Genomic DNA, 27993 nt, shown 5'->3' with positions numbered 1-27993 from the left:
AGTTACCTTCGGGCATCATGTCGATAATTTTTTCTGCTCTTTCTTCGTTCATCGTCTCATCTGTATCTCCCTCCATAAATGTTGTGAAGGCAAAGTCGGCGTCCAGGCGATCCAACACCTGAGTTCTTAGCTTACGCACAGTTTTGTTTCGTATGCTCTTGATGGCGTCCATCTATATCTAAGGAATATCTTAACCTCCGTTTGCGGTACCCAACATAGCAGCAGAAAGGACTTTTCGCGCTGCCACCGGATCGCGCAAGACCCCCTGTAGGGCCTCGTCACTGCTGGTTATACCCGTGTCATTTTTGGGGGTGTGCCGGCGATTCGCGTGTCCCCCTTACTGCTGCTGTAAAAGGAAAAAGGCTTCTTTTAATAACCCCATTTAAAATGGTATGTTTTATTCTTAGAGCTGTAAAGGCTTCATCATTCATAACTATATTTTTTGACTCTTATTTTAATCATCATCATCATCATCATCATCATGACATATCTTTTCTTATGAAATGGAAATATAGTTAAATATACGTACAATCCAGTATGAAATGTCTTTCAAAGGATAATATATCTATAAGAATACAAACGTTCCTTCCACTCTTATTTTACAATAACTACACTACGAAACTATGAACTTTCGTACGAAATCCATTAGCAGTGTTCAAATGTGGCACGCCGCATCGATATCATCACTATCACCAGCACCACCACCATCATCCGACAAGTATCCCAGACGGGTTTCTTTCATGATTACTGGATGGCGCATTTTTTGCTACAGAGGGGGGAAAAACATCACAAAGTTAACAAAAAGGTTTTCTAATAAGATTCAACTGTACTACGCCTGTACTACTACTGTCACCACAGGTATCCAATACCCACCTTGAAGATTGTCAACAGACTTTGATCTTGAATGCTGTTTATTACCTTTTGTTTTGTCTGGGAATAACGCCCTGCAGAAGAAAAATTAGGGTATGAGTTGAGGATTCATTGTGCGGTTTTCTTGAAATATTCAAAGCTTACCTGTAAGATCTCGCCTGCATGAGGAACTTTCTGCACAACGCGATCTCGCTGGCAAGTCGACGCAAATCGTCTCCCTCGAACACTGGCATGCTTAATGGCTGAGGATAAAGGAATAATGATAATAAGAACACATTCTCTCGCGGTAGACAGTTTAAAGTTCAAACTACTGCGCATTGAAATCCTACCTCGTCATCTCTAAATCCGTCCGTCAGAAGCCTGTGCGTAAACACATGACCGTCACTGTCTCCTTGACAACGGTGAAATCTGGAATGAAGGAATGAGAACTGAGCATGCGCAAGAGTTAAAAGTAAGTGGAATCGTGCAGGGAGTCTTTTGGAAACAGATAGTAAGTCGATGTATTTAAATACCTTCCTCCGGTTTGAGACGCAAGAAGTTGGAGAAACTTGTTTGCCGCGCTGTGAACGAAAACAATGTAAACAAATGGGTATGTTGTTGCCAGACAAAATGAACGATTAAACGATGGGAAAGCAAAGAGTTTAAGACTGTGGACGCCCATAACCTACCTGTCATCACAGTTAAAGGACGTACAGTGGATTCTAACGTTTCGTGCTGAGTTCAACTTGGCTAGTTCACGAAGTACCATGGTTGTACTATGATCCTGTTGTATAAAATAAAAGGTTTTCAGAGCAAAAGGCTAACATAGCGACCAATCACTTCAAGCTTGGTATGTATGCAACATGCAAGCAAAAGGATTTGAATTAGCTGCAGCTGTAACTTGCTGAACTGTTTACATGAAGATTTTTTTGCCACCTACCGGTTTTCCATCCGTTAACAGATAAATTCCTTGTATCTCTGGGTCATCGAAAGCCCTTTGGAGCGCTTCTAGGGTACACGTGGAACCATTAGCTTCGAACTCCGAAACCCATTCAACTGCTTCTTGACATGTCTCGTCACTGGTTGACATTAAATTGGGTTTCCATGGCACCGCTTCCGTTGAAAATCTAACAAGATTAAACCTGTGGAAGAAATTCAGCGATGAAGCACGTGGAATGTTAAGAATGCACGGAAAGTGAATGAGATACAAAATGGAAAAAGTTTCTTCCCATCTTTGAGAGGTTAAGATGTTTCTGTGTACTCACTTGGTGGTGTGTTTTCTAATCTGGTCCCACATCAGAGCAGCTAACTCTCGCTTCAATTCATCCATGCTGGTTACCATGGAGCCCGATGTGTCAATCAGCACTATCACCTAGCAACGAGACGTCAAACGAATTAATAGGGATTTCATCTCATTTATTTATTATCATTATATGAATGGTTACCTTTTTCTCGACAACGGTCCCAAATACGCGTCTGCTTCCTGAAATGACGTCATAATTTTATAACACATAATTAGCATTAATTTGCATATTAACTTGGGGTTTTAGTTTGTATTTATATGCAACCTGTCTGAATGACTGAAAAATAAATAACAAACCATGACAATTGTCTAGCCCCCCTCTAGGGGTTTTGGCAGATTCCTTAATCCATGGTTTACCTCGTTTGGAATTCAATGAAGACCCTCTAAGGAGTATTGCTTCTTATTGCTCGTATCATGGTAATCGGTTTTACAATTATCTAACCCCCCTCTTATGGTTCGTCACATACCGCTCATCAACCACTGCATTCTCTTGACGTATCTCTTCATAACCTTCTCTACTTGTTCTTCGTAGTCAAGCAGCTCATGTGGCAGGAGATGAAGGTGTTTTACTACACCTTTGACCTCGATACTCGGGAAGATTGTGCAGTATCTGAAAAACATAAAACACCGATATCAAATTTCATAGTCTTCTTGCTAAAATTTCTTAATTTTTCTTTAGTTTTAAATAATTTTTCTCCTCTGAATCCCTCATTGTACAGTGAGATTTTTTTATCTCCGGGTTCTCCGGTTTTCTTTCCTACATAAAAAAAACAAATTCCATTTATCTCAATTCGATTCCTATGATAGATATTCTATCTAGCATGTGTATTCTCTCTTATTGAACTTTGCTGTTTTTGCTCTAGTTGTTTTGAGATTTGCTGGATTTAATCTTTTTTCTATTCAAGAAAGTTAGTTAGACCAAACTCACCTTGCAGGGACTGAATGGCCAAGAGTTTGTACTTTACCCTTGGCGTGAGAACATTCAGATGTGCCCACAATGCTGTTCAAGTCGAGTTTTAGTTTAGATAAGCTGTAGTGTCGCATCCACTGATGGAAGAGAAAGAGAAAATAGACGAAAAAAGTAAATAAAAAATAGCCCAATTGTAGACAGCAGCAGCAACAATAGCAACAACAAACAGCAGCAGCAACAACAATAGTAACAACAACAACAGCAGCAGCAACAAGAGTAATAACAGCAGCAACAACAATAGCAGCAGCAGAAGCAGTAGCAACAACGCTTTCGTAAGTAAAATTCACACATGTCCAATCAACCCCCTTTTTTTGAGCCTGCATTCTTTCTGGTATCCGCAGACCAACAGGAACGCAGGCAGCAACCCTGACTCTGGTTAACACATCGTTTTGCTGGTCAAGCTACGAGATAAAATACGAACCTCTCTGGTAGTGACTGCTTCTTCTTTATCGGGTATATATGCCGGTGTTATGGGTTTTCGTGTCTTCTTCGTGATGTTCGTAGGATACTGGGTGTACACCGCTCCTAAATACATAAGAATCGCTTACATAAGTCTCTTTTCAAAATTATTTTTAGTATTCAGATTTGCGCACTTGGAGCAGAGGATCTATTATCTTTCCCAACTTCTATTTTTTCATTTCATATTCCATTCCCATTATTTCAAAAGATTTGCGCACTGGTAGCATTCTATTTCATTCCCATTAATTTCATAGTTTTGTGCAGTAGGAAGATTTTTCTTCCATCCTAATCCCATTCTCTTTTTAGTTTCATTCTATTAGACCTCAACTAAGGCGTAATGTTTTCCCATTTCAGACCACGTGTCATTCCTTTGAGAATAAGATTTTTTGTTTGAGTCGTATCCATATTCATGTGTCTTCTCATGTGCAACCGTTAAACAAAGAAATGATAGTCTAGGGAATGACACATGGTCTGAAATGGGAAAACATTACGCCCGAGCCGAGGAGGTTTATTTGCACACTGGGCGCAGAGGATTTTTAACACCATTCCATTCCTTTCTTTTTCCCAGAGCATTTCTTTTCCATTATTTCAAATTTCATTACCATTTTCATAGACAAGTTCTCTTTCTTACCCGTCTCATTCTTGACCTCTGTATAGAACGTCTGTTGACTGGCTTTCACCAGGCTTGACTTTCTTTCCTTCACCACGAAATTCTTGGGCGCGGGAGCTAAAATGAACAGATAAGAAAAAATTGAATCTTTCATTCCAGATACCATACATAAAAAAGTACGCTCAACAGCTAGATAACATCCTCTTGGCTATACTGGGTGATTTTACTTGGCCCATGAAAGAAAACCATGGCACATAGTAGTATACACTAATTATATTCTTTTCTAATGTTCTACTTTGACTGTTAGTCACTAATTAAACAACTTTGTTTCATCACTCTGTTTTGACTGCTTTTCCGCTCCCCTCCCTTCACAGTATAGTTTTTTAATCCCCTTCTCTCCCGATAGTATTTTCGTAAGATGGATGGACTTACGGACAGGAATCAAAGTACTTGTAGCATTAGCAGTGGGAGGCTTCCAGCACAAAGCTTTTAACGTCGATTCCTTAGTCTGTGACGATGCGCTGTGTGGTCTGCTCTTCTTCGTGGACTGGGAACTAGCTTGTAGAGAATTCTGGAACAAAAGCAAGATTTAAATAAATTAGCAATCAAATTTTGAAACAAAGGCTAATAGACTAGACTTGATCAAAGTTTGTGCTCTTTTACCCCTTTCTTTTCTCAAACCGTAAAATATTCTGCAAAACCAGTGCGCATGCGTGCGATTTCACATTCCACCACAGATACCACAGGTATACCGCGCATCTGTAGAGCCTCTGGGCATATGAAACTTACCATTCGTGCTTTAGTAAGTGCAGTGTGTCTTGGTGGAGTGAGAGCCATCTTGGTTTTACTAGCTGAGGGAGGTCTTGGTACTAGTTGGTTTTCACTGTCCGTAGAGTCTGGAGTCTATAAGAATTGCCGATGACAACATTTGTTAATAAACTATCAACAATAGACAAGATGTGCTATCAAAATAATCGACTTTTTAATGATCTCTTGGTTATTTTACGTACCGTTTCTACTTTTTTTCTTCGCACAGTCTCGAGGAGCATTGCGGTCTACGACGAACAAGTGGTCAGCGGTTAGTCATATAAATGATAATAATTAATAATATCATTTGATAATGATAATCGAAATCACTAGAAGCAAGGAAGTTGATCGTGTTATTTATTTTTTATTTTAATATTAGTATGCTGATGTTAATGCTGATGATAGTGGTTGAAATGATATTGGTAAAGTTGATGTTGACTGATGATATTCGTACTACTAACCTTCTGTGAGTAGTTAAATGCCTTATCCATCTCGTTTATAACGGTCCTCAAATCATCACTCTCGATAATTGCTAGATAAATGCAAAGTTATTACAAGATTAGCTTAAGACGCTCTTACACACTTTTTCTCGTGGAACTTTTCTTGAGAAAAGACTGTACGAGCTTTCAACGTGTGTAACATGCACTCACGCAAAGAATTGTTTCAAGTTGTAGAAAGTAGAAAATATTTTCGCATTCTGCGCGGTGCAAATTGCCACATAATTTGCGCGTAACACCTTTTTTTGCAATCCGCAGCTATTTTTCGCGAGACTGCATACAACATCGAAGTCAAATCTGCATATTATCCTGCGTAGCCAGATACTACTGACAAAATACAGTCCTCATCTTTCTGATAAGGAAATCTTCCTTACCTCCATTTCTGTACCAATGAAAACGACCTTGTACCACGTGGGCCATCTCTCGTAGTACGACAGCGGTATCTACTCGGTCACAGAATCTTCCTGGTATGGCGACAAGTCCATCTTCGTCGTCTACTTCATAGAATATCGTGTGTAGTGTTGTATTACGGCCTGCGAGAGCTTCGCTTACAAAACCGCAAACAATTTCCTGGAGCAAAAATTAATTGGCAAAAATCATTGTATTGTTCGACAAGGGACAGAAAAAAAAACCCATTATGTATGCCAAATGGATTTCGTTCTTGACAAATTAGAAAACGGAAAAAACTCTTATCCAATTATATGTATAGTGCTAAAAATATGAATTCTAACTCTCAAATAGCTTTCACTATGAACCAATCAAAGAACAGCAAAAACTTTCATCCATCATGCGACTGACCACAAAATGGCTTTCGCTCTGAACCAATCAAAAAGCACCAATACGCTGCATGTTTTCACTGACCTTTGGTTCATCCGGAACACCACTTGTTATCAGGTAAATCCCTTCAACGTCTGGGAAGAAATACAGAAAATGCTTAAGGAAGTCACCCGATAAGCATACTGCGCATGTCCGTAAAATTTATTCAAAACTTCAGGGGTCTTTTTTGTTCAATTTTCTTTTTTGTTTTTAGAAGGTTCATCTTTTATTTGGGGAAATTCGTACGCGTTTCGACGAAAGCTCGGTTCTTGTTCGTGACTTTCCGAGCGTGCGTAGTAGGGTTTTCGTCGTATTTTTACAAATAAAACTTTACCAATTCCATGTTTTAATTCTTCATCGTTTTCCACAGCAAGTCTGAAAGCGTCCAGGAAATTCCTACTGCCTTTGCAGCCACGCTGAAGAAACCATCTAAAAGCAGACAGAAATTCAGTCAAGTCTAACAACAAGAACAAAATAAAACAACCAAGAACCTGGAATGTGAAGAAGAAAAACAGCGCTACAAAAAGTTATAATCTTTCTTTGAAATCAAGCATCTGTTAAGTCGGAAGGGAAGAGAAAGGTTCTAGTTCTTGAAGTACAAGATAACAAGACCCAAAAACGAGAAGAGAAGAACAGAGAAGAACAGAGAAGAAAAATTTTAAAACTCACTTCCAAGTTGCTTCCAGGTATTCCGGAGAAGGTTCCACCATAGAAGTACGAAACATCTCCACCTTGTCACCAAAACTAAGGAAAAAAGGTAAAACAAAAAGATATTGTAGAGCAATCAACTGAAAAGGTATAGCTTGACTGTGAGTGTAGCCTGCATGCAGGCAATTACTGTCCCCTACTACTCCCCCTCCCAAAGGGGAAAACCAGTAAAGTTTCTTCAACACAGGAAGCCCAACTCACCAGATAACGTTATAACTGGTCTTGTTAGCCATTTGTTGCTCTAGTAACAGCCTCATGTGTTCGTATAATCGTAGAACAGCCGGTGACATACAGATTGACATATCTACGATAATCACAACCCTGTAAATAAAGAGACCAGAATTAGCTCCACGCAGCCAAACCTTCAACAAAGGCAGCCCATAAGCCATATGCCCAGTTGGCATCGCATTGCATTGTGGGACTGTTTTAGGGTCACATTTCCAAGATGGCGGCTATTTCGTCAGCTAAAACAGTCCCACAATGCAATGCAATGTCAATTCAACACAATTTTTCTCTCAACTTCGGAATGAATATTAAATAGTGTAAAGAAAAAATTCAATTTGCATAACTGATTTGATTATGCAAAATTCTCAAGTTATCTGCTAAGCTGCTAAACCAATCAAATCATGCCAAACCTCTCCTTGACCAATCAGGATGCAGTAGACATTGTGTCAAGTGATAAATCAGTACGCTTAATACAGGTTGGTTGCTTACTAATAGAGAGATAAATGTGTTGGAAAAGCCCTCTTAGGACTTTGAAAACTGGCCACTTAAATAGAGGTTGGCCAAAATAGAGGTTGGTACCTTTTCTCAACGACTGTGCCAAAGATCTTCCTGCAGCCAACAGAAAGCCATTCTGTTCTTCTCTTGTACAAATGAACTGCTGCTTCCAAGTGACGCTGAAAAACAAACAATCAAATCAAATCTTACTTTCATTTATTTATTTATTTATTTTCCCACTTTTTCTTTTGTCCATTTGAAGTGAATAGAAGCAGAACTCACCTGATAATCAAAAAGTAGAGTTGGATCAACATGTACATTCTTTACTGTTCCATCATGCCATCGGAACTGGGCCATACTCTGAAATAAAACCAGGTAAGAACATATTGACATCTTTTTGGAACCATTTTGGCCCGCTAGGTTAATGTTTATCCAATCAGAATGCTGGGGCACAGTTCCACCACTGTCATGGCTCCACACTAGCAGCGAGGTTGTCACAGTATCAAGGGGTCCAAGCTATGTTTTTTAATGCAGTCTTACCATTTCATGAACTTTTGACTGGACTTTTCTATTGATAGATGAGATATATCCATCCACATAGGAATATGCATTAGGTGCCAGTACTTGGTACAGATTAAGACCTTTAGCTGTAAGAAAGCAGACAAAATGATATAATGACGATGATGATGATAGAATAATAATTGTTGTACACCAATGATTTTGTTGCACAACATATTTTTTGTTGCTTGAGTGGTAATTGGAGCAACATCGCTTTGCAACCTTTGTTGTGAAATGTGATCGTCTGGGTGAGTGTAAGATGGCTTCCGCTTAGGTTGTCAAAACATCAGTCACCACCAACAACAGTCTTTCTCAAGACTACACTCACACAGACAACTACGTTTCACAACAAACTTTAACACCCGGGTTCAAACCATTTACTTTTCTGCAACCTTTGTTATCATGTGATATATCGTGTGATATATCATGTGATATGGTGAGTACCTTTTAATCCATGTTGTTGCAGCCAGTCTTGTGATGTTCTTGCCGGGAATGATGGGTGCTCAACTACCAGTGGTGAGCTGTCTGTAAAATTTCTGGTAGAAATAATCTGATTTTCTGTGGTTTCCAGTGAAAAGGATTCCAAAGCGTAACTGTCCATACTCTAGAATCAAACGAAAAAATTGGCTTGGTTGGCTGCCTGCTAAGCAAAAGGTCTATAGTTTGATCCTCATTGACCTCACACACTTGTTTTAAGGAGCAAGTGTGGCTTGGTTGGTTAGTGTGCTGCCTGCTAAGCAAGAGTTCCATAGTTTGATCCTCAGTGACCTCACACGCTTGTTTTAAGGAGCAAGTGTGGCTTGCTTGGTTAGTGTGCTGCCTGCTAAGCAAGAGGTCCATAGTTTGATCCTCAGTGACCTCACACACTTGTTTTAAGGAGCAAGTGTGGCATGGTTGGTTAGTGTAATGTTTGCTCAGCAAGAGGTCCATATTTTGATCCTCAGTGACCTCACACACTTGGTTAAAGAAAAAAAAGCAGTGTGACCTACCCTATCCTCCATGGAGTAGCTTTGGTTCAAAGATGCTCCAGCTCTTAGTTCCTGGATCTTTTTCAGAACTTGTCTTGCTTTTTTCACTTCATTATTCAACAGACTCAAGTCTGTACCTGTCATTATTTGCTCCTAAAGAGAAAGAAAGTAAACATGAAAGAAATGCAAATGTCTTTAATGGAAGCAAAAGAAAATTTGAAAGAACTGAGAATGTTTGAAAGAAATTAAAAATGAATAAAAGACATGAAATTAAAAAATTAATAATGAATTAAAAGGAAGGAAGAAGGAACGAAAGGATTAACAAATGAGCAAATGGAGGAAAGAAGGAAAGAACAAAGGAAGGAAGAAAGAAGGAAGGAAGGAGGAAAGATAATTCACCTACCCTAGTTTGTTATAAAATATATTGTCTTTTTCCATTTAATTTTCAAAACACACTAACATCCACTAAAAAAATTGTTTCTATTCTTCTTGACGGATGTGTGATTGATACTTACATCACTGGTTGAAGCATAACAGTGGTATCGGCCTTTAGTCTGTTCGGCAAGGTCATTCAGGAAAATCTGAAATGTGCAATTAGGATTGCTCTATGACTGTTAGCAATGACTAAATGAGGTTCTAAACAGATCTATGATAAACCAACTGGCTGCAACTTTGCTGCAACACAACTCAATTATCCTTTGCTAGTAAGTCTCATTTAGTAACAAAATAATGTAAAAAAACTGAAAAAATACTCCACATGACATTCAGTCACAGTACAGGACATTATGACACCATGTACACAAGCCTATGCTTGTCCATCAAAATACAGGCAGCAGAAACAATGCTCTAGCTGACTTAGATCAGCCCAGGGGGTGTTTCAGGGTTTAAAAAAAAAATTACCGAAAAATTTCTTTGCTCGAGGATAACACAACTATTTGATTTTTAGAATTTGAAAAAGAAAACACACACACAGACATCGAACATATACTTACATTGGTACTGGACACCGTGCAGTCATATGCCACAGTATGTAATGGGACAGAACGTCCAGCTATAGATTCCCTGACATAATCGCAGATTATCTGTGGACTCTGATCAGGCCTGCATGTTATAATAAAAATACCACATATTACTTGAATACCACGGTACTAAAAACAGTGATATAGAGGATTTGCACCATCATGCTTGGCAGCCATGACAAGAGGCACTACATGCAATAGACACCCCATCCCCCTAGGAAACTGAATTCTTTCTAATATAAATCAGGTTAGACCAGAGTCAATTATTGTTCCTGCATACTGTCATGGCTGTCATCATGTGGTGGTGCGAAGCGAAGCCTCTATTGCGGCAGGATACTTACGTATTTCCTAGAACCAGAATAATTGAGTCAATCTCCTTTCTCTTGAGGACATGTTTTAGTGCACCAAGTAGGTTGCACCCCCCTGATGGTTTTAAGGTATTAACCCAAAACAACGCTTCATCGATACTAAACAAGAAATACAGGAGACTTCTGTGAGGATGATTATAATGATAATATTTATGATGGTCGTGCTAACACTAAAGCTGTTGTGGTGTCCTTGCCCTCAAGGGGAAAGCAAGGTATAACAAAATAATTTAAAGTAAAATAGATTATGATGATGATGATGATGATGACTGTGATGATGATGACAATGGTGATGATGATGACTGTGATGATGATGACAGTGATGATGATGATGATGACTGTGATGATGATGATAATGATGACTGTGATGATGATAATGACAATGGTGATGATGATCAAGGGCGGATCCAGGGGGAGGGTCGGGGGGGTCGCGACCCCCCTGTCATTCCTGAGGTCAAATGGGCTTCCTGTGGTAAAAATGCGACTGGGATTCCCTTGCCCACAAAATTTACCCCTGAGACCCCCCTTCAAAAAAACCCTGGATCCGCCCTTGATGATGGTTATGATGATAGTGATGATGATGGTGATGATTGTAATGCTGTACACAATGATGATGGCAATGGTGGTGGTGACGACAATAGTAATTATGATGATAACAATTAAATAATACTAATAGTTTAATGATCTAATTAATTACTAACATTCTGGCATTGACATCCCTGACCACACTCCATAACGGCCTGACTTTGGTCCCAAAACTGACCATAAACAGCATCTCCTTGTTTATCAGCTGTTCGTTTATCAACTCCTGAAAAATTAAAAGAATTTTACTCTACCCATCATCAAACGAGGAAATGATTTTAAAGGGTGATGTAGCAGTAGTGCACTTGCCTCTCACCTCTGGGGGTCACAGGTTCATTGCCTGGACTCTGTACCACATACATTAGTGAATCAAGGGTGCTGTAGTGGTAGTGCACTTTTCTCTCAACTCTGGGGTCACAGGTTTATTGCCTGGACTCTGTACCACATTTGAGTAGAATTTATCAGGTCTATTGTTTGATTGAGGGTTTTTCTCTTGGTTCACTGGTTTCCCTTCCTCCGCAAAACCTAATCCCCATTCGATCTATGAATTATTTGTGCCCTGACTTTGATCAGGACAGAGGTTGTTTCAGGGTTGGATGACAGAGCGGAAAAACCGGACGCATGCGCATTAGAGACTATTTTCATGAGCAATCCAATATGGCGGACGAGAGGCGGTAAAAATCTGCCTCTTGGAAAATTGCTCTGAAAACGGACAAAAACGCAGCAATGACACTCAAAACTTTAGAAAACAACTCATAATTCGTCAGAGCCCTTGATCTTGGTAGTTTTTTTGAAGCTTTTTGTCGACTTGACGCCAAAATAAGGAATTCTACGACTTGATTCAGAAGGACTTCGATCGCATCTCCTAGTGTTCGATGACAAGTGGAAAATCTTCAAATATAAGGACGGACATGGATATATAAGCTTCATACTTCGACAAAAGAACAATACGTGAATGAACTTAAACACATCAAAAAGCATCCTAAAAATTTTGATACCATTTTTCAAACGAGGCATTTGAACTCACGACACGTGGGCCGAATAAACGTAAGTTTACCTACACTGCTTTGCCAAGCATTGCCATTGGAAAACTTGTTTTATTGCCCTTCAATAATATTAAATTACTGTATTTTGAGTTTGATGAGCGTGAAATGTTCTTTTATTAATGATAAACATCAATTTTCTTGGACCATTCGTCCTCATTTATCTTGAAGACATTAAAATTCCCGCCTTTTTTCAAGCCCTTTAATAGTCCTTTCGAGTACTCTATTTCAGTGTTCTTTTACCATTTGAAGCGTAAAAAAACAACAAAACCTGTTGTTATCTTGTCCATGAAAAGACCTGCAATGATTCACTTGTCCCTGCCCTCAGCGCCTATTAGTGTTTGACGAGATAAGCCCAACCAAAAGGGGTACAAACATGTTCTGGGCATCTGAGTGACGCCGATAAAAATAGTCACATCACGTCTATGGATTCGTATTGTCCACGAAATACGAGAAAGGTATGGGGAAAAGCATTAATATTTCTTTCTTATTATAATTATGTAAAAAAAACAGCAACATGTCTAGACAATGTGTTCCTGACCACCATTACATAAGAAAATAGAAAGACAGACACAAACTGAAGGGCTATACTTTTATTGAAGTTCTCAAGTAACACAGCTTTTTCTTATTTACAGTAAAACCATTTCTATAATATATTGACCTAAAGACTTTTAATCTCAAACAGTTTTTATAGAACCTGCAATGAACATTGTTATATAACTGAAAATAATTAATTTGGAAATTGATTAGCAAAATAAAGGAAACAAATCAGACACAGGAAAAGAGAGATAAAAAGAGATGCAGGAGAGGATAACGGAACTAGGAAGAGCACAACCACTCACTTCTAAGGGCAAATGTTCATTTGGCACATCAAGTAGGGGAGTTTCAACAAGAAAACAGCATGATGAAGCAAAAGCTCTCATGTAAAAATAAAATAAACAGGAAATAAAAACTTAAATCCCCCTTTTAGGCTTACCTTCAACAAATCAGAGAAATGCCTATGCAATCTGATAATATTCTCAGTATATTGATATAGAGGTAAGCTGTTCACCCAAAAAATTATATAGTTGAGTGATGTCTTGAACTTAGTAATGAAGGTCTATCCTTGTCATATTCCAGTAACTGTGATATCAGGATAAATATCACTAGTACAGATAAATTATATTTGGAAAGCATTCCTATTTTTATATATCCAAAAATGCACCACTGAAACTATATGATTATTTTTGGCCATTAAAGAGCCCACCTTATGCAGAATCAATACTGAGAATATAGTGTTAAAGGCAATTTAAATTTTCACATGTTTATGCATATTCACATACATACATTTATTGACCTTACATACTGGTACACCAAATTGAAAAAATTGTCATGTTCAGAAACGGTCAAATTATCTAAGCTAAGACTGAAAGGTGTCCTGGGTAACCAATCAATGATGCTAATATTATGCATATTGAAGTTTGCAGCTCTTGAACACAGTCTAATTGAAGTTAGCAAATAAAGAATTTTGTTACTCTTTGTGTACATGTCTGTATATGCAAACATGCTCCAAATAACTAGGATATAGACTACCCAGAACACCCTTCAGTCTTAGCTTCACTCAACCTTTCCAACCTGACAATGGTTTTCCAATTGGCCTATTTCACTAGGATGTCACTGCTCTTTTATGTGGGTGATACAATCACCAAATCCAATAGAAAATTCAACAAAATTTGCTCCTAGCGAAACAGTTTAATCTAAAATGGCCTGGTTTTGAGATATGATATGTACTTAAAATATTCTGAGCGTTTGCTGGCTATTGTACTTCTCTTCGTGGATTGATACGGGTTTTAGAACAATTATTATTTTCAGTGAATTTGTGTTGATTTGACCCCCTCCGATGACCAAGATCCTTTGTGTTTAAACAATCCTCGACTTTCACATCCCCATAATGCCTTGTGTTTTTGGGGGGTAACCAATCAAAAAACTGTCCCAAATTGGAAGGTTTCTTAATTGAATTTATACTATACCTGCTTTTATCTGTACAATACTGATTATCAGTTTATTCATTTTTTCATTATTCAGTTTATTCAAGTCATTTTTGCATGTACAGATCATGAAGAGTTTTGGTCTTACAGAAAATGTATCAACTTATGAAAAAATGTTTAAAATTTGCCTTAAATGTATTTAAGCTTCTATCTTTTTCTGGTTTTTATTTCTTCATTTTGTCTTTGGATACCAAACAAGGTATTTTCAACATTGTCTGATCAGCCTTCAGCAAAATAAGAGGGTTTTTTACCCTCTGGTTATCCCCACAGGGTGCATTATGGGTAATGGCCTCGCAGGATTCAAAGCGGGATTAAAAGTACCAAAGCGTTGGCTCTCGTTTTGTTTAAGATAAGTTACCTTTCAAAACAAACTGCGCTTGTTCCAACCAGAAAAAGAATTTTCATCCTGCCTATAACTCGACAGTCGGCGTTATTTTCAATATAAACTGCTGTTTATTTTACGTAATTTTAATTAATACAAACGGCTTTAATGCAATTATGATTAATATTCAAACTTTCAATCTCGTGAGTGAACCTATTTTGGATAAAATGCAAAGCTTTTAATAGCTTGAGCGAAAAGAGAGAGAGAGAGAGAGAAACAAAAGAAAAAGTAACAAAGAATCACTAAGTAATCAGAGGTGAGGTGGAAGAATATGCCTCTCTCAAGTAAGATTAACCTTCGTTTATCTAGAAATTATTTTCAGCCTGTTCATCAATTGAAATTTGACTAAGTTGACGCTCAATAACAATAACATGGTAGACTAGGAATAAAGCAAAATATCCTATCCAGAGTAGCTCATGAACAATTTTTGTACCACTTTTGTCATAAGTCATATTACCGACTGTTTTGGTTTTGCTGTCCTCGGAGTGTTTGATTGTTTTAGAAGGGCACATATAAGTAAGCGAAGAACAAATTCAGAATTGAGCTCACTTCAACCAAAACTTCCAAGAAGAGCGATTTCACAACTGATTTTAAACTCGACCATTGCAAAACTTCCAATGTTTTACTTTACATCAATAAAACCGTTTACAATATGACAGTTTTTCCTAATAGTGTAGAGGTATTAAAAAATGAACACAAAGTTCCAGCCTCTTGACTTTAGCGCTGTTCACACTCGGTAGGCCAGCCAACGCTTTGGTACCCGGGTACTTAGCTTTGAACCCGCTGGTCTATTACCCATAATGCATTACCCCTATATAGTTATATACTACATTCTTGGTTGGATCAGAATTTCTGCATATCGCTTTATCTATATCTATATATATACATACATATATTTACCCTTATTGAATTTTCTCAACTGAGCTTTCAGTTTCAATAAATCAAAAATGTTTGTGACAGCACCAATCTTTAGGGAGCTGTTCCGACGATTTCTTTAAGAGCTGACTTTGCATTATTACGACAATGGCCATCCTCTTTATGACACACAAGAAATAAAGAAGTTTGCAGTATGATGTGCTCCTGGGCTGTTTGGCCAAACCTAAGATAGCAAAGATAGTTTTTTAGTTTCAGCAGAACCCATATATATTTTATAATTTAGGTATTATTTTTTTGTAAATTAAGTTCATTCATTCACACAAAGGCACAAGGACTATTCTCTGTTGCCTTGCTGCAGAGTGCATCATTGACCCGCTTAGGGATATTTGGAACAGTGGAGATGGTACAGTAAAACTACCAAGGGAGAAAAAAATTCCAGGTAAAACGAATTTGTGTTTAAGTATTTAAATTACAAACTCAGATGAACACAAACAATTATGTATACTGTGATAAATTGTTTGATTTTACATGAATTTTAACAGCCATATTATTTACCTTACTTTGATGCTACTGTGGACCAAAGAAGTCTTCCACTTGGATATGATTGGGGAGAAGGAGAACCGACTCACAAAAAGCATGTGATTTAGCAGAGCGGAACCGAAGGCGACAACACACTAACCCTGACTTGTAGGCATTTCTTCCACGTCCTCTGCATGCCTGCTCGCACTCCTCGCAACTGCCCCATATGCCATCCTCGTCTGCTACTCAAAGTCCAGACCCTGTCTAGCACTTTTAATGCTGGATTATAAAGGTCGATGATGATGATGCCGAAAGCAACGTGTCGTGAGTTCAAATGCCTCGTTTGAAAAATGGTATCAAAATTTTTAGGATGCTTTTTGATATGTTTAAGTTCATTCACGTATTGTTCTTTTGCCGAAGTATGAAGCTTATATATCCATGTCCGTCCTTATATTTGAAGATTTTCCACTTGTCATCGAACACTAGGAGATGCGATCGAAGTCCTTCTGAATCAAGTCGTAGAATTCCTTATTTTGGCGTCAAGTCGACAATAAGCTTCAAAAAAACTACCAAGATCAAGGGCTCTGACGAATTATGAGTTGTTTTCTAAAGTTTTGAGTGTCATTGCTGCGTTTTTGTCCGTTTTCAGAGCAATTTTCCAAGAGACAGATTTTTACCGCCTCTCGTCCGCCATATTGGATTGCTCATGAAAATAGTCTCTAATGCGCATGCGTCCGGTTTTTCCGCTCTGTCGGGTTGGATACAATAAGATTTACCTAAGATTTCAAGGTATAATCATATGGCATCTGCTTCACATAAATTACCTGTAATGATTCCTGAAAAAGTCTTAATCTTCCATACCCACAGTTTGCATCTGATGAATCAACCAATAGAGCGACTCTGTTGCCTTTGACAAGGCCAAAAGACTGTTAAAACAACAAGGGAATGGTAAGCATTAACCATTTTATTGGATTCACCATCATTGGATACACCAGTGACACAAAGTAACCATAATAATCTATCTTCTTTAGAAACCAGCTTAATTGTGTGTGGGTGTAAAAGGTGGAGTGGCATTAAGACGTTTGCCCTAATCACCATTGTGAGTCCTTAACAGCCTTCACTTATTTGATTAATACAGGCACCAAATAGTAATAGACTTTGTTTGATTTATTATGGTTTTTCTCTCCCTTGTCACAAGGGTTTTTCCAAACATGTGAGTTACCAGAGAGTAGTGTGTGGTGAATATTAAATGAAGTGGTAGTATGTTTGGAGTGAACCTCACAGAAGAGGTCATATAAAATATGATCATATTATATATGATCTAATTTATATTTTTATTATTTTAGAGACTATTTTTTATTTTTAGTTTTTTTAACATTTAGTTTCTTTATGCTATTTCTAGCAGGACCCCCATTGATAACAGCATTATTGTTAAAGGGTCTTTATCCTGCATAAATATTCATATTATTATTATTATTATTATTATTATTATTATTATTATTAAGAACTGCCTACAATAAGTAATGTTTGTAAAATATTATTATTTCATTATCTAGATGCTAAGCATTTATACTGTACCCTTCTACTGCCTCGAAGTAGCCAATTTATTCTTTCTTGACAAAGATTAATAACATTATTAAGCTTAAATTCAAACTCTTGAAGCTTTGCTTCATCATATTTGATGTATGCTGTGTCAGGATTGGCATCAGATGGTGGCCTGCCATCAAAATAATACACAAATATGTTAAACCTTAGTTAAAAGTCATAATACTGTATTTATTTGTTTGCCCATTCATTCATTTATTCATATATTCATCCTCATCCATAGATTTTATCCTCTTTCTTCTTTCCACCCTCCCATCTATCCATCCCTCTATTCTACCATCCATCCATCTTCTATCCCTCCATCCCTCCATCTCTCCCTCCCTCCCTCCATCCCTTCCTCCATCCATCCATCCATCCATCCCTCCCTCCATCCATCCATCCCTCCCTCCATCCATCCATCCCTTCCTCCATCCATCCATCCCTCCCTCCCTCCATTCATCCATCCATCCCTGCCTCTCTCCATCCATCCATCCATCCATCCATCCATCCATCCTTCCATCCATCCTTCCATCCCTCCATCCATCCATCCATCCATCCCTTCAACAATCTATCCATCCATCCATCCATCTTCTATCCATCCATCTATCCATCCATCCATCCATCTTCTATCCATCCATCTATCCATCCATCCATCCATCCATCCATCTTTCCATCCATCTATCCATCTATCCATTCTTTCATTCATTTATTCATTCAAAATTAACTCACTTAATACGTATCCCACACTTGAGTATTTCATCTATAGTCAATGCTTCAGCATCAATACTGTGCCGCATCAGCCAGTCATTCGATGACTGCCCTTCAGCATGTGCTGCCTCTAACCCAAGAACTTCCTACAATAAAAGACAATAACATACTCCATTTACTAAAACAGACACTAACACCATAACTATCTACAATTACATGTATAAAAACAAACATATTATTAAAACCAATTACACTTTTTTCTAAAGATTTCTCTTACATTTACAGAAGTAAATAGTGAAGGAAAAATAGTTGATTAAAAGGATGATCAAGTAAAATAAAAGTTAAATCAAGTAAAATCCAGTAAAATAAAATTCAAAGGAAAGCATGGTAAACAATACATCAAAATTATTTACAGTAAACAAAGAGTATTTCTAGTTTAGTGATAAACTTCATACTCTATTCAAACAACACATATACATAAGTATATTATACAATTATTTTTGTAATAGAAAAAAAATAGTATATTGGAATAAAAGTTTTAGGATTTTCTCCTGTGCCTCAAGGGTTTTCTCCAAGTTTCCTGGTTATAATAATCCCTCCAATGTTTAAATAAACACTTCTAAAGTTCAACTTAACCATGAAATGAGGCCACCGGTTTATTAGCTAAAGATGTATAAAGTGCTAACCTCAAAACTTTAGAGATAATTTTTTTCAATCTCTTTTCTAGAATTTTAAATGAATATATTCTTGATAAGAGATCAAAATCTTGGTTTGATATTCAAGAAATATTGAGTATATTAAATTACCTAGTTTAAATATAACAAAGGACACAACAGATATAAACAAAAGTAAGAGAGAGATACCTTGTCGTCCTCTTTGGGTTGGAATTTCTTAGATTTGTTCACAATAATTAACTTGATATGCATCTTTGTACACGACAAAACAACTATACCCAAAAAATTGGGCTTTTTTCAATAATTTGAACTCAGATACAATTGAAATTAATACATTTGGAAGAACATTTTTGGGAAAGATGTAGCAGAAAATTTGGAAAAAATGTAATGAAATCTCTTAAAAAATACTTTTAAGATTACAATTCATTCTTTCCATAGCAATTTTTTACAGATTTTGTAAAATTCACAGGTCTGATTCTAGTCTGTTTGTGTCACCTAAACAAGCTTGGTGTTTCTAAGAGAAGCTTTAATTTATTCACAGTTTTACTCATTAAATATTCAAGACAGATAAAAGTGTATGAGAGGAATAAGTCATACTAATCATATAATAGACAGCTAATTAGCATATTATTGACACAGGGAACCCAGCAAGAAATTTAGTGACCAAAGTTAACCAATTATTACTTTGAGTGTAATTTTTCCCCCCAAAGACCACAGACCATTTAGACTCTTAGCTTTGTTATAATTTTTTTTTCCATTTCAGACCATGTGTCATTCCCTAGAGTATCATTTTTTGTTTAATGGCTGCACAAGAGAAAACACAGTTTTTTTCCATTTCAGACCATGTGTCATTCCCTAGAGTATTATTTTTTTAATGGCTGCAAAAGAAAAAACACATGAATATGGATAAAATTCAAACAAAAAATGTATTATAGAATTTTCAAAAAACATTCTTTGTTTGAGCTAAAAATTCATATAAGTCTCTTCATAAAATGCTAGATTATCATTAGACAAAAACATAATAAAGAAGGGCTTTTCTAACCTGTAGATCTGTATTCTGCTTGATTGAGGTAACAGTCAGAGACCTCGGAGGTAGAGCATCAATAGTACTTAGCATTTCCCATCTCGGTTTTTCCATCAATTTTGTTTTTTCTTCTGGGTAACTACTTTGACTGTCTCTTCTTTTCATAGTTACACGATGTTTTGGTTTCGACTGCCAAGAAACTGGTCTCTTTTCTTTTTCTTCTTCCGTTGCTCTGCCATGATGAACTCTGACGGCTGGCTTGGCAGACTTTGCTCTAAAAATTTTGGGACAAATAAACAGTTTATAATCAAGTAAGTGAAAAATGAAACAAAATCAATTATTTATTATTATTATTTGTTATAATTCTGTATACTAGAGTGTAAATAATTAATCCGTGAAACACTAGTTACTAAATAGTACAAAATAGTGCTAGTTAAGCAATAGAAAACAATCGAATTTGCATGAAATTTTGCTATTTAGTATTACTAAAGTTTCACGGTTATATTGTTTGCACTCTATTAAGCATGAATGGAAATTTTGTCCCATTTAATTTTTTACATTTTTCGTTATCTCAAAAAAAACTTTCCAGAATTTTGAGTATTTAATGAGGTTTCTTTTAACATGTTCAGTTTTCATTATCGTAATAAATAATTAATTGTCGTGTACTTGCTGGAAACCACAAAATAAGAAGCCTGGATCAATTCAGCTGTCAAAGTGTCAGGTCACTAAACAAAAACTAAACATTCATCAAAAAAGTTTCCAGCTTTTGACCAAAATTCTGTAAAAAAATTACGGATAGATTTTCAGTACTATTTCTTTTCTTCTGTGGGAAATATAAATTTCTGTTTTTGCATAAAAAATTCAAAGACACAAAAAAATAAAATAAAATATATATTGTTATGATGTTGGTTGGCTGTGCATAAAAATACATCAATATTAAAAGGTACAATGACAGTTAAAAGATCAAAGACTCTACACTGTACCCGTCAAAGAATTGTGATAATTTTGTTATTTTTAAAAACACAAGATTAAAGAGAGATAAAGTCAAAACATCAAAGATGAAGTCTACACTTTTCTACCTTGGTTGTTTTGGTCTTGGGACTTCGATATCCGAGTGCGTTATACTCCAAGACTGTTTCGGAGGACTAAATAAAACCACAATAAGTTAAAATAATCATAGATAAGTCTTGTAAGTGAAGATCTAAGGTTTCTAGCAACCGAGGAATACCTTTCAATTGGTTTTTCTTCGCGCGGATTTTCAGCTTCACTCTCAGATTCCGAGCTTGATGAGCTAGAACTTGAGCTCGAACTCTTTCTAAAAGCTTTAAAAATCTTTTTCATTGTAGTACCGGCTTTCTCATATTATCAAAATGGCAATCATTTGGTTATTGGGATTAATAAAAGATCGAGTTTGTTTTAGAAATTCCTTTAAGGTTCAGACGCCATTTTGAAAACTGTGCGTTGCCCTGGGAGCTTATGAACAACAAGGGAAGGGACGGGAGAATTGTAGGGGAGGGTCGGAGCCGCCAAATTTCCTCAAATAATCTCGGGATTTAGACTTAAAATTCTGTCAATGAAGTCTTTATTTCAGACTAAAAACTTGTACAATTAAAGCTTATTATAAGTTACGAGAGAATTATCAATATTTCTGTTGAATATTTTGTATAAAAATTTTATAACTCAGAAGTAGATTTGTTGAGAAATCCAAGACTATAATTTTAGTTTTAAAAAAGTAAACAATTTTATTTTTTCTTCTATTACGTAGAAAAATAAGCAAATGAAGATTTATTGTAGTTTTATGATAATGCATATGAGGTAGTTTTAGAATAAGAAAAAGGCATAGAATGTCTGTCAATCAGTATTTAAAGTTAAAAACATTTTTTAAGTTGAAGTTGAAAAAAAAAATTTTAACGAATAAACTTATTAGAAGAAACTAAAACGTACCGATAATTTTCCCCATTCGTTTATATCTTTTTAGAGTTTACGGTTTTATTAACGTAATATGAATTAATCATTTGAAAAAAGTTAGCACAAAAATAAATCATAACAAGCACACGAAATGGTGTTTTTTCTCCTCTTTTAAAACTTGTTTTTACGACTTTCCGAAGAAAAAAAGAATGAATAGTTACTGGTTAGCAAAGCATGTTATGATTTCCTTTCATTCATTGTGGGGGGTGAAAAGCAAGAAATAACGTAAAAAAAGTAAAGAAACGTTTGTTCTCATACATTATAAATGTTAAATAAAACACTGATTTGGTCGAATTTGTCATGAATTTTTAAGTAGTTTTCTTGACTTCGTAGAACTAACTAACCTAACTTTGATTATGGCTCAGTATTGCATAAATGTTATGGCCCTCTTGTCACCCAATCGTAAAGAGTGTCTTTAACCTTTATTATTCCTTAGCCAATGAGGAACCTTTTCTTTAAACTCTTAATTGAAAACGTCCAAACTATCAATCATCTCCCGTGGATAGATAGTGTTGTGTTCCACCGCGCTTGCTGTGTACAAATAATCACTGGATTTGCGAAGCTATGGACTCCGGATCGATCCTGCACTAACTTCCCAACAAAACTGTTAGAGTGAAAAAGATATGGATTTGAATAGTTTAGCAAAAAGTTTGGCCCAAGTATGGATGATCTAGCTAATTCTGCTGAAGCCGAGGGGTTATTTTCCAAGCGGTCTTCGTCTAATATCCTATCGGATCCTAGGATACTTGAACATCTTCGTATTGTTGCGGAAGAAGCTCAAAGTTCTGAAAAGAACGATGAAGATTCCGAAACAGAAATGGTTGTTAATAAGCGAGAACTTGCGGAGAAAATCGCAAATTATAACAAGAGAAATCAAGGGGCATTTCGTCTGGTTATGAAAGAGGTTAGTATATTGTTATTAAGTAGTGAAAGATTTTCTAACCTAGTTTTCTAATCTTATAACAACAAACTAGACTTAAACTTGACCTGCAAATTCTACTAAAAACTTTTCAACTCTCCTAGTCTTCTATGTAAACTATAATATTTGAAAATTTGTATCTTATTTGAACTGATTCCGTGTGTGTATTCAAAACAATATAATATACGTTTAATACTTCAAAAATAATAAGTTTTCTGTTCTGCTCGAGTAAGAATGTTAAGACAATCACACTCCACGAGACGGTAAAGAGATTTTCACTTTAGCTCGTCAATCCTAATTTGGAGTGTTGTCTTTTCTCGTTCTTAGTCGTTAAATTGATTATCATTTGTGACGCATTTTTATGCTTTTAGGACCTAAACTTCGAGGGAGCGTTGAGGTTTTATTTCGAAGATGGAAACGAAAAAATCACCAAAGCCATAAGATTGACAAACAAATCCCTTGTCTCTGAGATATTACCAACTTTGATTGAAAAGTTTAAGCCAGACTTAGAACAATCTAGTCTGCTCCGTAAAGCAAAGCTGTATGAAGTTCACGATGAAGACGATAGAGAAGGTAAGGACAAGATTCATATATACTTTAGTTTGATCCGAAAACTTTTTTCTCGGCTACAATAAAATTAAAATAATAGTCATAACTCATGCTACTTAAGTTTGTCTACAGTTGAATGGCTTTCGGCTCAATCTTCTTTTTAAATAGTATCAACTCATATCGACCAAAAATCAATATTCTAAGGATATGAATTTTATAGTGGTTTCAAATTAAAATTCATGAGCTGAATAAATGCTGTCTTGTTTACTCAACTTTCATTCCAGCCATAACTTGGTTGAAACGTTAGGTTAACCGCGTTAAAAAACACCAAAAAGAGCTAGTGAGAGCTAGGTATTGATTCAAATTTGGACACGAAGAAATTTTATATAAAAATATGTATCTCTATGTATTGTAGATACTGTAACTATGGAAATCATAAGCTTGTCTCACGCTGCTCGTGATTTTAAATGATTCTATTCTACGAGAATTTTTAAATATTTTCTACTATACCACATTTCCGGTTAGCTATTTTTACAACACGAAACGTCAATGAAAGCTCCTTTCGTCAGAAACCCTCACTTTTTCGTAAAACACTTGATTGTTTTGAGGACGAAAAGATCTCTGATCTTTGGTCTTTTGCTTCGTAATATTAATTTTTTTCGCTTCATATTATGTCTACCGCGCTAGCTAACATTCACGAACAATTGTTTTTCTTCCTTTTCGATATCTCTTGTTTTGTTTACAGTTAATCTATGTTAGAGCTTTTTAAAAAACAATTGTCTTCAAACAAAAGCGCTATTTCACGCTGGTTTGCTTCCATGCTTCGAGCGGAATCACATCCCGGGCAACCGTTAATTATTTCTTAGTGCGTTTATAACTAATCCTCCTTCAACTGGTGTCGAAATCTATTTGAAAATTTGTGGTAATTTCATTAAAACACTTCGAATCTCAACAAGATTTTTATCATTATGTTCTCAAGTGACTCTTATAGTTTTAAGTCAGCTTTGTAGTCTAAGATCTGTTGAGCATTTTAAGACTGACAACAAAATGATGTGTTGGGACTGACAAATTTCACTTGTGATAGATTGATGACTCATTTTCTACTTGAAATGATTAGGAATTATTCTTATTTTCTTCGATTTTTATTCCTTTTTCCAACTTCATTTAAAAATTAATTCAAAGTAATCCCCTTTTCCTCTTCAGTGCACTACTTAAGACTCGATTTTGCAATTGTCGTTTAGAAATTTGAAAAACCTTTGAGTAACCATTTAGGCATTTCATGTACGACGAGGAATGAGATATGTCAATGATATAAGCCTTAGTGATAGGTTAAACACATGTATGTAATCTTACCTTAATAACTTGAAGGTATATTGTGTACATAATGCTGGAGCCATAAAAATTCCTTTTTAAACTATTTTATGCTCAATTTTGCTGGTTTTCTTTCATTTTATCACCCTATTAGACTCGATATATCTTTCTTTTTTTTTATTTTGTGAATAACGTCGTACACATTTTTCTTTTAGCGTTTTGTTTTTTTCTTTCTTTTTTTTATTTTTTTATTATGTAGTTCGCGTTTTTCTTGACTGACATATGTGAAAGTATTAAAGGATCATCAGTGCGGTAAATAACTGCGGTAGATTGACCCACGCCTATTGTAACATCTGCGTGACAACTGCGCTAAGATTACGTCTTTGATAACTGTGCGCAACTTGGTTCTACGATGGAAATATTTATTTCATGATGTGATCGTAAGATTCAAATTTCAGTGATAGAAAAGTTCATATGGGACTGCCCTTGCGTGCACTAGACTATACATTCATATACTGACATTACTGCCCTTGCCCGCACTAGACTATACATTCATATACTGACATTACTGCCCTTGCCCGCACTAGACTATACATTCATATACTACACAAGGGCAGTAATTGTAGTATATGAATGTATAGTGTACTGAGAGCGCGCAAGGGTTGTAATGCTAGTAAATCAATGTATCAGTCTAGTACAGCAATGTTAGTATATGAATGATAATATTAATTATAAATTATAAATATTATCATACACTTGCATTACTGCCCTTGCGCGCACTAGACTATACATTCATATACTTACATTATTTCACTAATTCTCTGGTGTTTTATTCGATTCCCAGCTGATGAAATTTGTCTAGATCCATCTGATTACCCTCTAGACATCGCGCTTAGTGCCAGACGTTTCCCACGATTCGTTCTACGCTTAGAGTATGAACGACCAACCAAGATCACATCCCCGCAGCTAAATGGCATCACTAAGCAACAAGAGCCAAGAAAAAGTTCCCTAAACTCTTCCGTTACGAGCCTGAAAAGTGCGGCTAGTGATGGCAGCTCAACCAGTGGATCGACTCAAATGAGCAAAGATAGTCACAACAGTACCTCCCTAGGTAGTAGATTCTCTCCCTCCAAGAGCTCAACGTCTTCAGGTACGCCTACCTCAGGAAGAAAGAGCCAGGTCGATAGACCGTCAAGCTCGAGTAGCGATCGCGGGAAGAACTTCTTCAAGAACGCGCCGTCACCAAAATCTGCGCCTGGAATGTTCTTCGACGGAGTAGGTTCTGGTAAAGATCAAGATCGAAGCGCGCATCAAGCGCACAAGGGTTTCCGCGTCAAACATCAGAGAAAACGTTCATTTGGATCCCTGTTAAAACTAAAGAAAAATAGTGCCGCAAAGAAAACAGTCGAGTTATCGACCAATCAGCTTGCCCCTGGAGTCCTGAAGGTTTTTGGCGGTCACGTTTCTCCTGGTTCGAATTATAAAAGCGTACGAGCTACAGAACTTACCGCCGCTGCGGAGATCGTGAAAGAAGCGCTAGAACGTTACTCCCTTGACAGTTCGAAATCCAATGATTATGTCCTCTGCGATGTGATCGGGTTTTTCCCCAGTACTGGCAATGACACAAGAAAAGAAAACGCGGTGAACGCGCAATCGTCGGAATCAGAAAAATGGATTACAGAATACTCTAGGGTTATCGGAGACCAGGAAAAACCCCTGGTTCTTCAGCAACTTTGGAAGCCCATTACTGGCTTCTCTCGGCGGTTTGAGCTTAGAAGAAAGATCGAAACGCAAGAATCGAGCTTTTTTCAGCCAAGAGGCAGTATTGCGGTCGTGAAAGCTGCCTCGGTGCGCGAAGTCAAAATGCCTCCCGCGATTAAGGAGGCGCAGAACAACAAAAGAACCGTCGGTTCCTTCGGCCATTTTGAAAGTTTTGGGACCGAAGAAGGCAGTAGTTCGAGTCGCCCGTCCGTCATTCTATCTCCTTTTCTTCCGCCAACAGACACTCCTTACTTGTTACTAATCAGAGGCTACGCTATCGCTGAAGATCATCTTTATTACAGACTCGATGAACAAATCGCGCTTATTGGTCGTCATAGCAACGCCCCTGGTAACGGTAGCCATGGTGATTATGACGAGCATAATCCTGATATCAGTCTGTTTGCACCGGATGTTCTTCCTCATCATTGTGTACTCAGTAAAAAGGTCGAAGCAGACGGTGATTTCGACTTGGAAGACGAATGTGACGTTAATTTTGTCGTCTGTCTAGACCCTAACAAGGAAGCGAGCGTGAAAATCAACGGGGTTCCAATCACCTCTCCTATCAAACTATCCCCTGGGGACCTTATATCCCTGGGTGCTCACTATGTTTACATGTTTAAGGACCCCACACAGGTCCTTGATAGCTCTTTACAACTGAACTGGATGAACGTTCTGCAGAAATTCCACGAGATGTCCAAGAATTTCAAAAGAAGTGTTTCGGAAACGGATACCATAGGTTCTGAGACTTCTTTAGAGAGAACGCAAGAGAACGATGGAAAACTAAGGCTGATTTATAGAGTAGAAAATGAAGACAGATTGTTAGATACGATTATGAGTTTGTCGCAAGAGGACGGGTATGAGTTAACACCAGCGTATCTTCTAGTCTTGTGCATTGAACATTCGTCTAAGTATCACAAGGAGATTCAGACTAGGCGATTAATGGTTAAAATTTCAAATGCTATACAAAGTGTGGCCTGGGTAAGTTATGCCATTCTTTGCTGCTACAGTAAATCCTTTGTTTGCCTTGCTATACTAACTATAGAGCGTTTTCACATGACGTTGCACAGCTGCCATTTTGGTGTACCTTTGACAATAACTTTGTCATTAGTTTCTTTTGTTAGGTACGCCAATATGGCTGCCATCTCTGTTGTCAGACATGACGTCACAGCCGCCATATTCGTGCACCTTTGACAATAACTTTGTCATTAGTTTCTTTTGTTAGGTACACCAATATGGCTGCCATCTCTATTGTCAGCTAACGCTCTAGGGAATGAGTGAAAACACTCTATTATATCCATTCTATCTATTCTCCACCGTGCTAACCATTGCTTGCCCGTCTGTTAATCCATTAGTGCAATGCGTGTAATTCGAAGAGGATCTTGTGTCCCATTGTGCAGCACCAGCCTAGCTGAGGGCA

The 27993-nt window shown here is 37.0% G+C and overlaps 2 protein-coding genes and 1 long non-coding RNA gene across 5 annotated transcripts in view; 1 reads left to right on the top strand and 2 right to left on the bottom strand.

Moving 5' to 3' along the window:
* Nucleotides 1–443: 443 nt before the first annotated feature.
* On the bottom strand, nt 444–21531 carry LOC116308647 (von Willebrand factor A domain-containing protein 3A). 3 transcript variants are annotated; one of them, XM_089026132.1, is made up of 37 exons: nt 21297–21531; nt 21148–21213; nt 20087–20342; nt 18392–18516; nt 17657–17795; nt 16903–17004; nt 11351–11457; nt 10626–10751; nt 10258–10366; nt 9781–9846; nt 9287–9418; nt 8742–8901; nt 8280–8386; nt 8022–8099; nt 7824–7918; nt 7221–7340; nt 6981–7055; nt 6646–6740; nt 6357–6406; nt 5870–6065; nt 5460–5530; nt 5202–5246; nt 4981–5094; nt 4624–4762; nt 4213–4308; nt 3544–3647; nt 3081–3199; nt 2620–2762; nt 2295–2332; nt 2115–2221; nt 1790–1991; nt 1539–1633; nt 1383–1430; nt 1200–1278; nt 1015–1112; nt 874–944; nt 444–766 (listed from the first exon to the last, which is right to left on the bottom strand). In XM_089026132.1, the coding sequence occupies exons 1-37, from the start codon at nt 21407–21409 to the stop codon at nt 708–710; spliced, it is 3945 nt and encodes a 1314-aa protein (XP_088882258.1). In that variant the 5' UTR covers nt 21410–21531; the 3' UTR covers nt 444–707. The 3 variants fall into 3 exon arrangements, with proteins under 3 accessions (XP_088882258.1, XP_088882260.1, XP_088882261.1); XM_089026134.1 differs by lacking the exons at nt 20087–20342; nt 21148–21213; nt 21297–21531 and adding an exon at nt 19234–19355; XM_089026135.1 differs by lacking the exons at nt 16903–17004; nt 17657–17795; nt 18392–18516; ... (1 more) ...; nt 21148–21213; nt 21297–21531 and adding an exon at nt 11548–11754.
* Nucleotides 12853–16252, bottom strand: LOC148913166 (uncharacterized). Its single transcript, XR_016119084.1, has 2 exons — nt 16115–16252; nt 12853–15782 (listed from the first exon to the last, which is right to left on the bottom strand). It is a non-coding gene; the product is annotated as an uncharacterized LOC148913166 (long non-coding RNA).
* The window catches only part of LOC116286415 (ras-associating and dilute domain-containing protein), a 20915-nt gene continuing 13159 nt past the window's right edge, over nt 20238–27993 (top strand). The window contains exons 1-4 of the mRNA XM_031692932.2: nt 20238–20379; nt 22473–22940; nt 23327–23528; nt 25660–27554. Coding sequence (XP_031548792.1) covers nt 22698–22940; nt 23327–23528; nt 25660–27554 — 2340 coding nt within the window. The 5' untranslated portion in view covers nt 20238–20379; nt 22473–22697. The remainder of the gene's footprint in view (nt 20380–22472; nt 22941–23326; nt 23529–25659; nt 27555–27993) is intronic.

This window comes from Actinia tenebrosa, unplaced genomic scaffold (assembly GCF_029948245.1).
Source record: "Actinia tenebrosa isolate PJP-AT-01 unplaced genomic scaffold, QUT_ActTen_1.0 PGA_scaffold0__85_contigs__length_37466705, whole genome shotgun sequence".
NCBI classification, from domain to species: domain Eukaryota; kingdom Metazoa; phylum Cnidaria; class Anthozoa; order Actiniaria; family Actiniidae; genus Actinia; species Actinia tenebrosa.
The sequence above is the reverse complement of the archived record's forward strand: the minus strand, read 5'-3'. Positions and strand labels throughout refer to the sequence as shown.

Excerpts from the sequence above, each read along its gene's own strand:
- LOC116308647 (XM_089026132.1), bottom strand. The coding sequence starts at position 21,409 with ATGAAAAAGATTTTTAAAGCTTTTAGAAAGAGTTCGAGCTCAAGTTCT. Across the intron at positions 5,531-5,869 it reads TCATTGGTACAGAAATGGAG|CAATTATCGAGAGTGATGAT; the intron begins GTAAGGAAGATT and ends GCATTTATCTAG. Across the intron at positions 4,763-4,980 it reads CACTTACTAAAGCACGAATG|AATTCTCTACAAGCTAGTTC; the intron begins GTAAGTTTCATA and ends CTTTTGTTCCAG.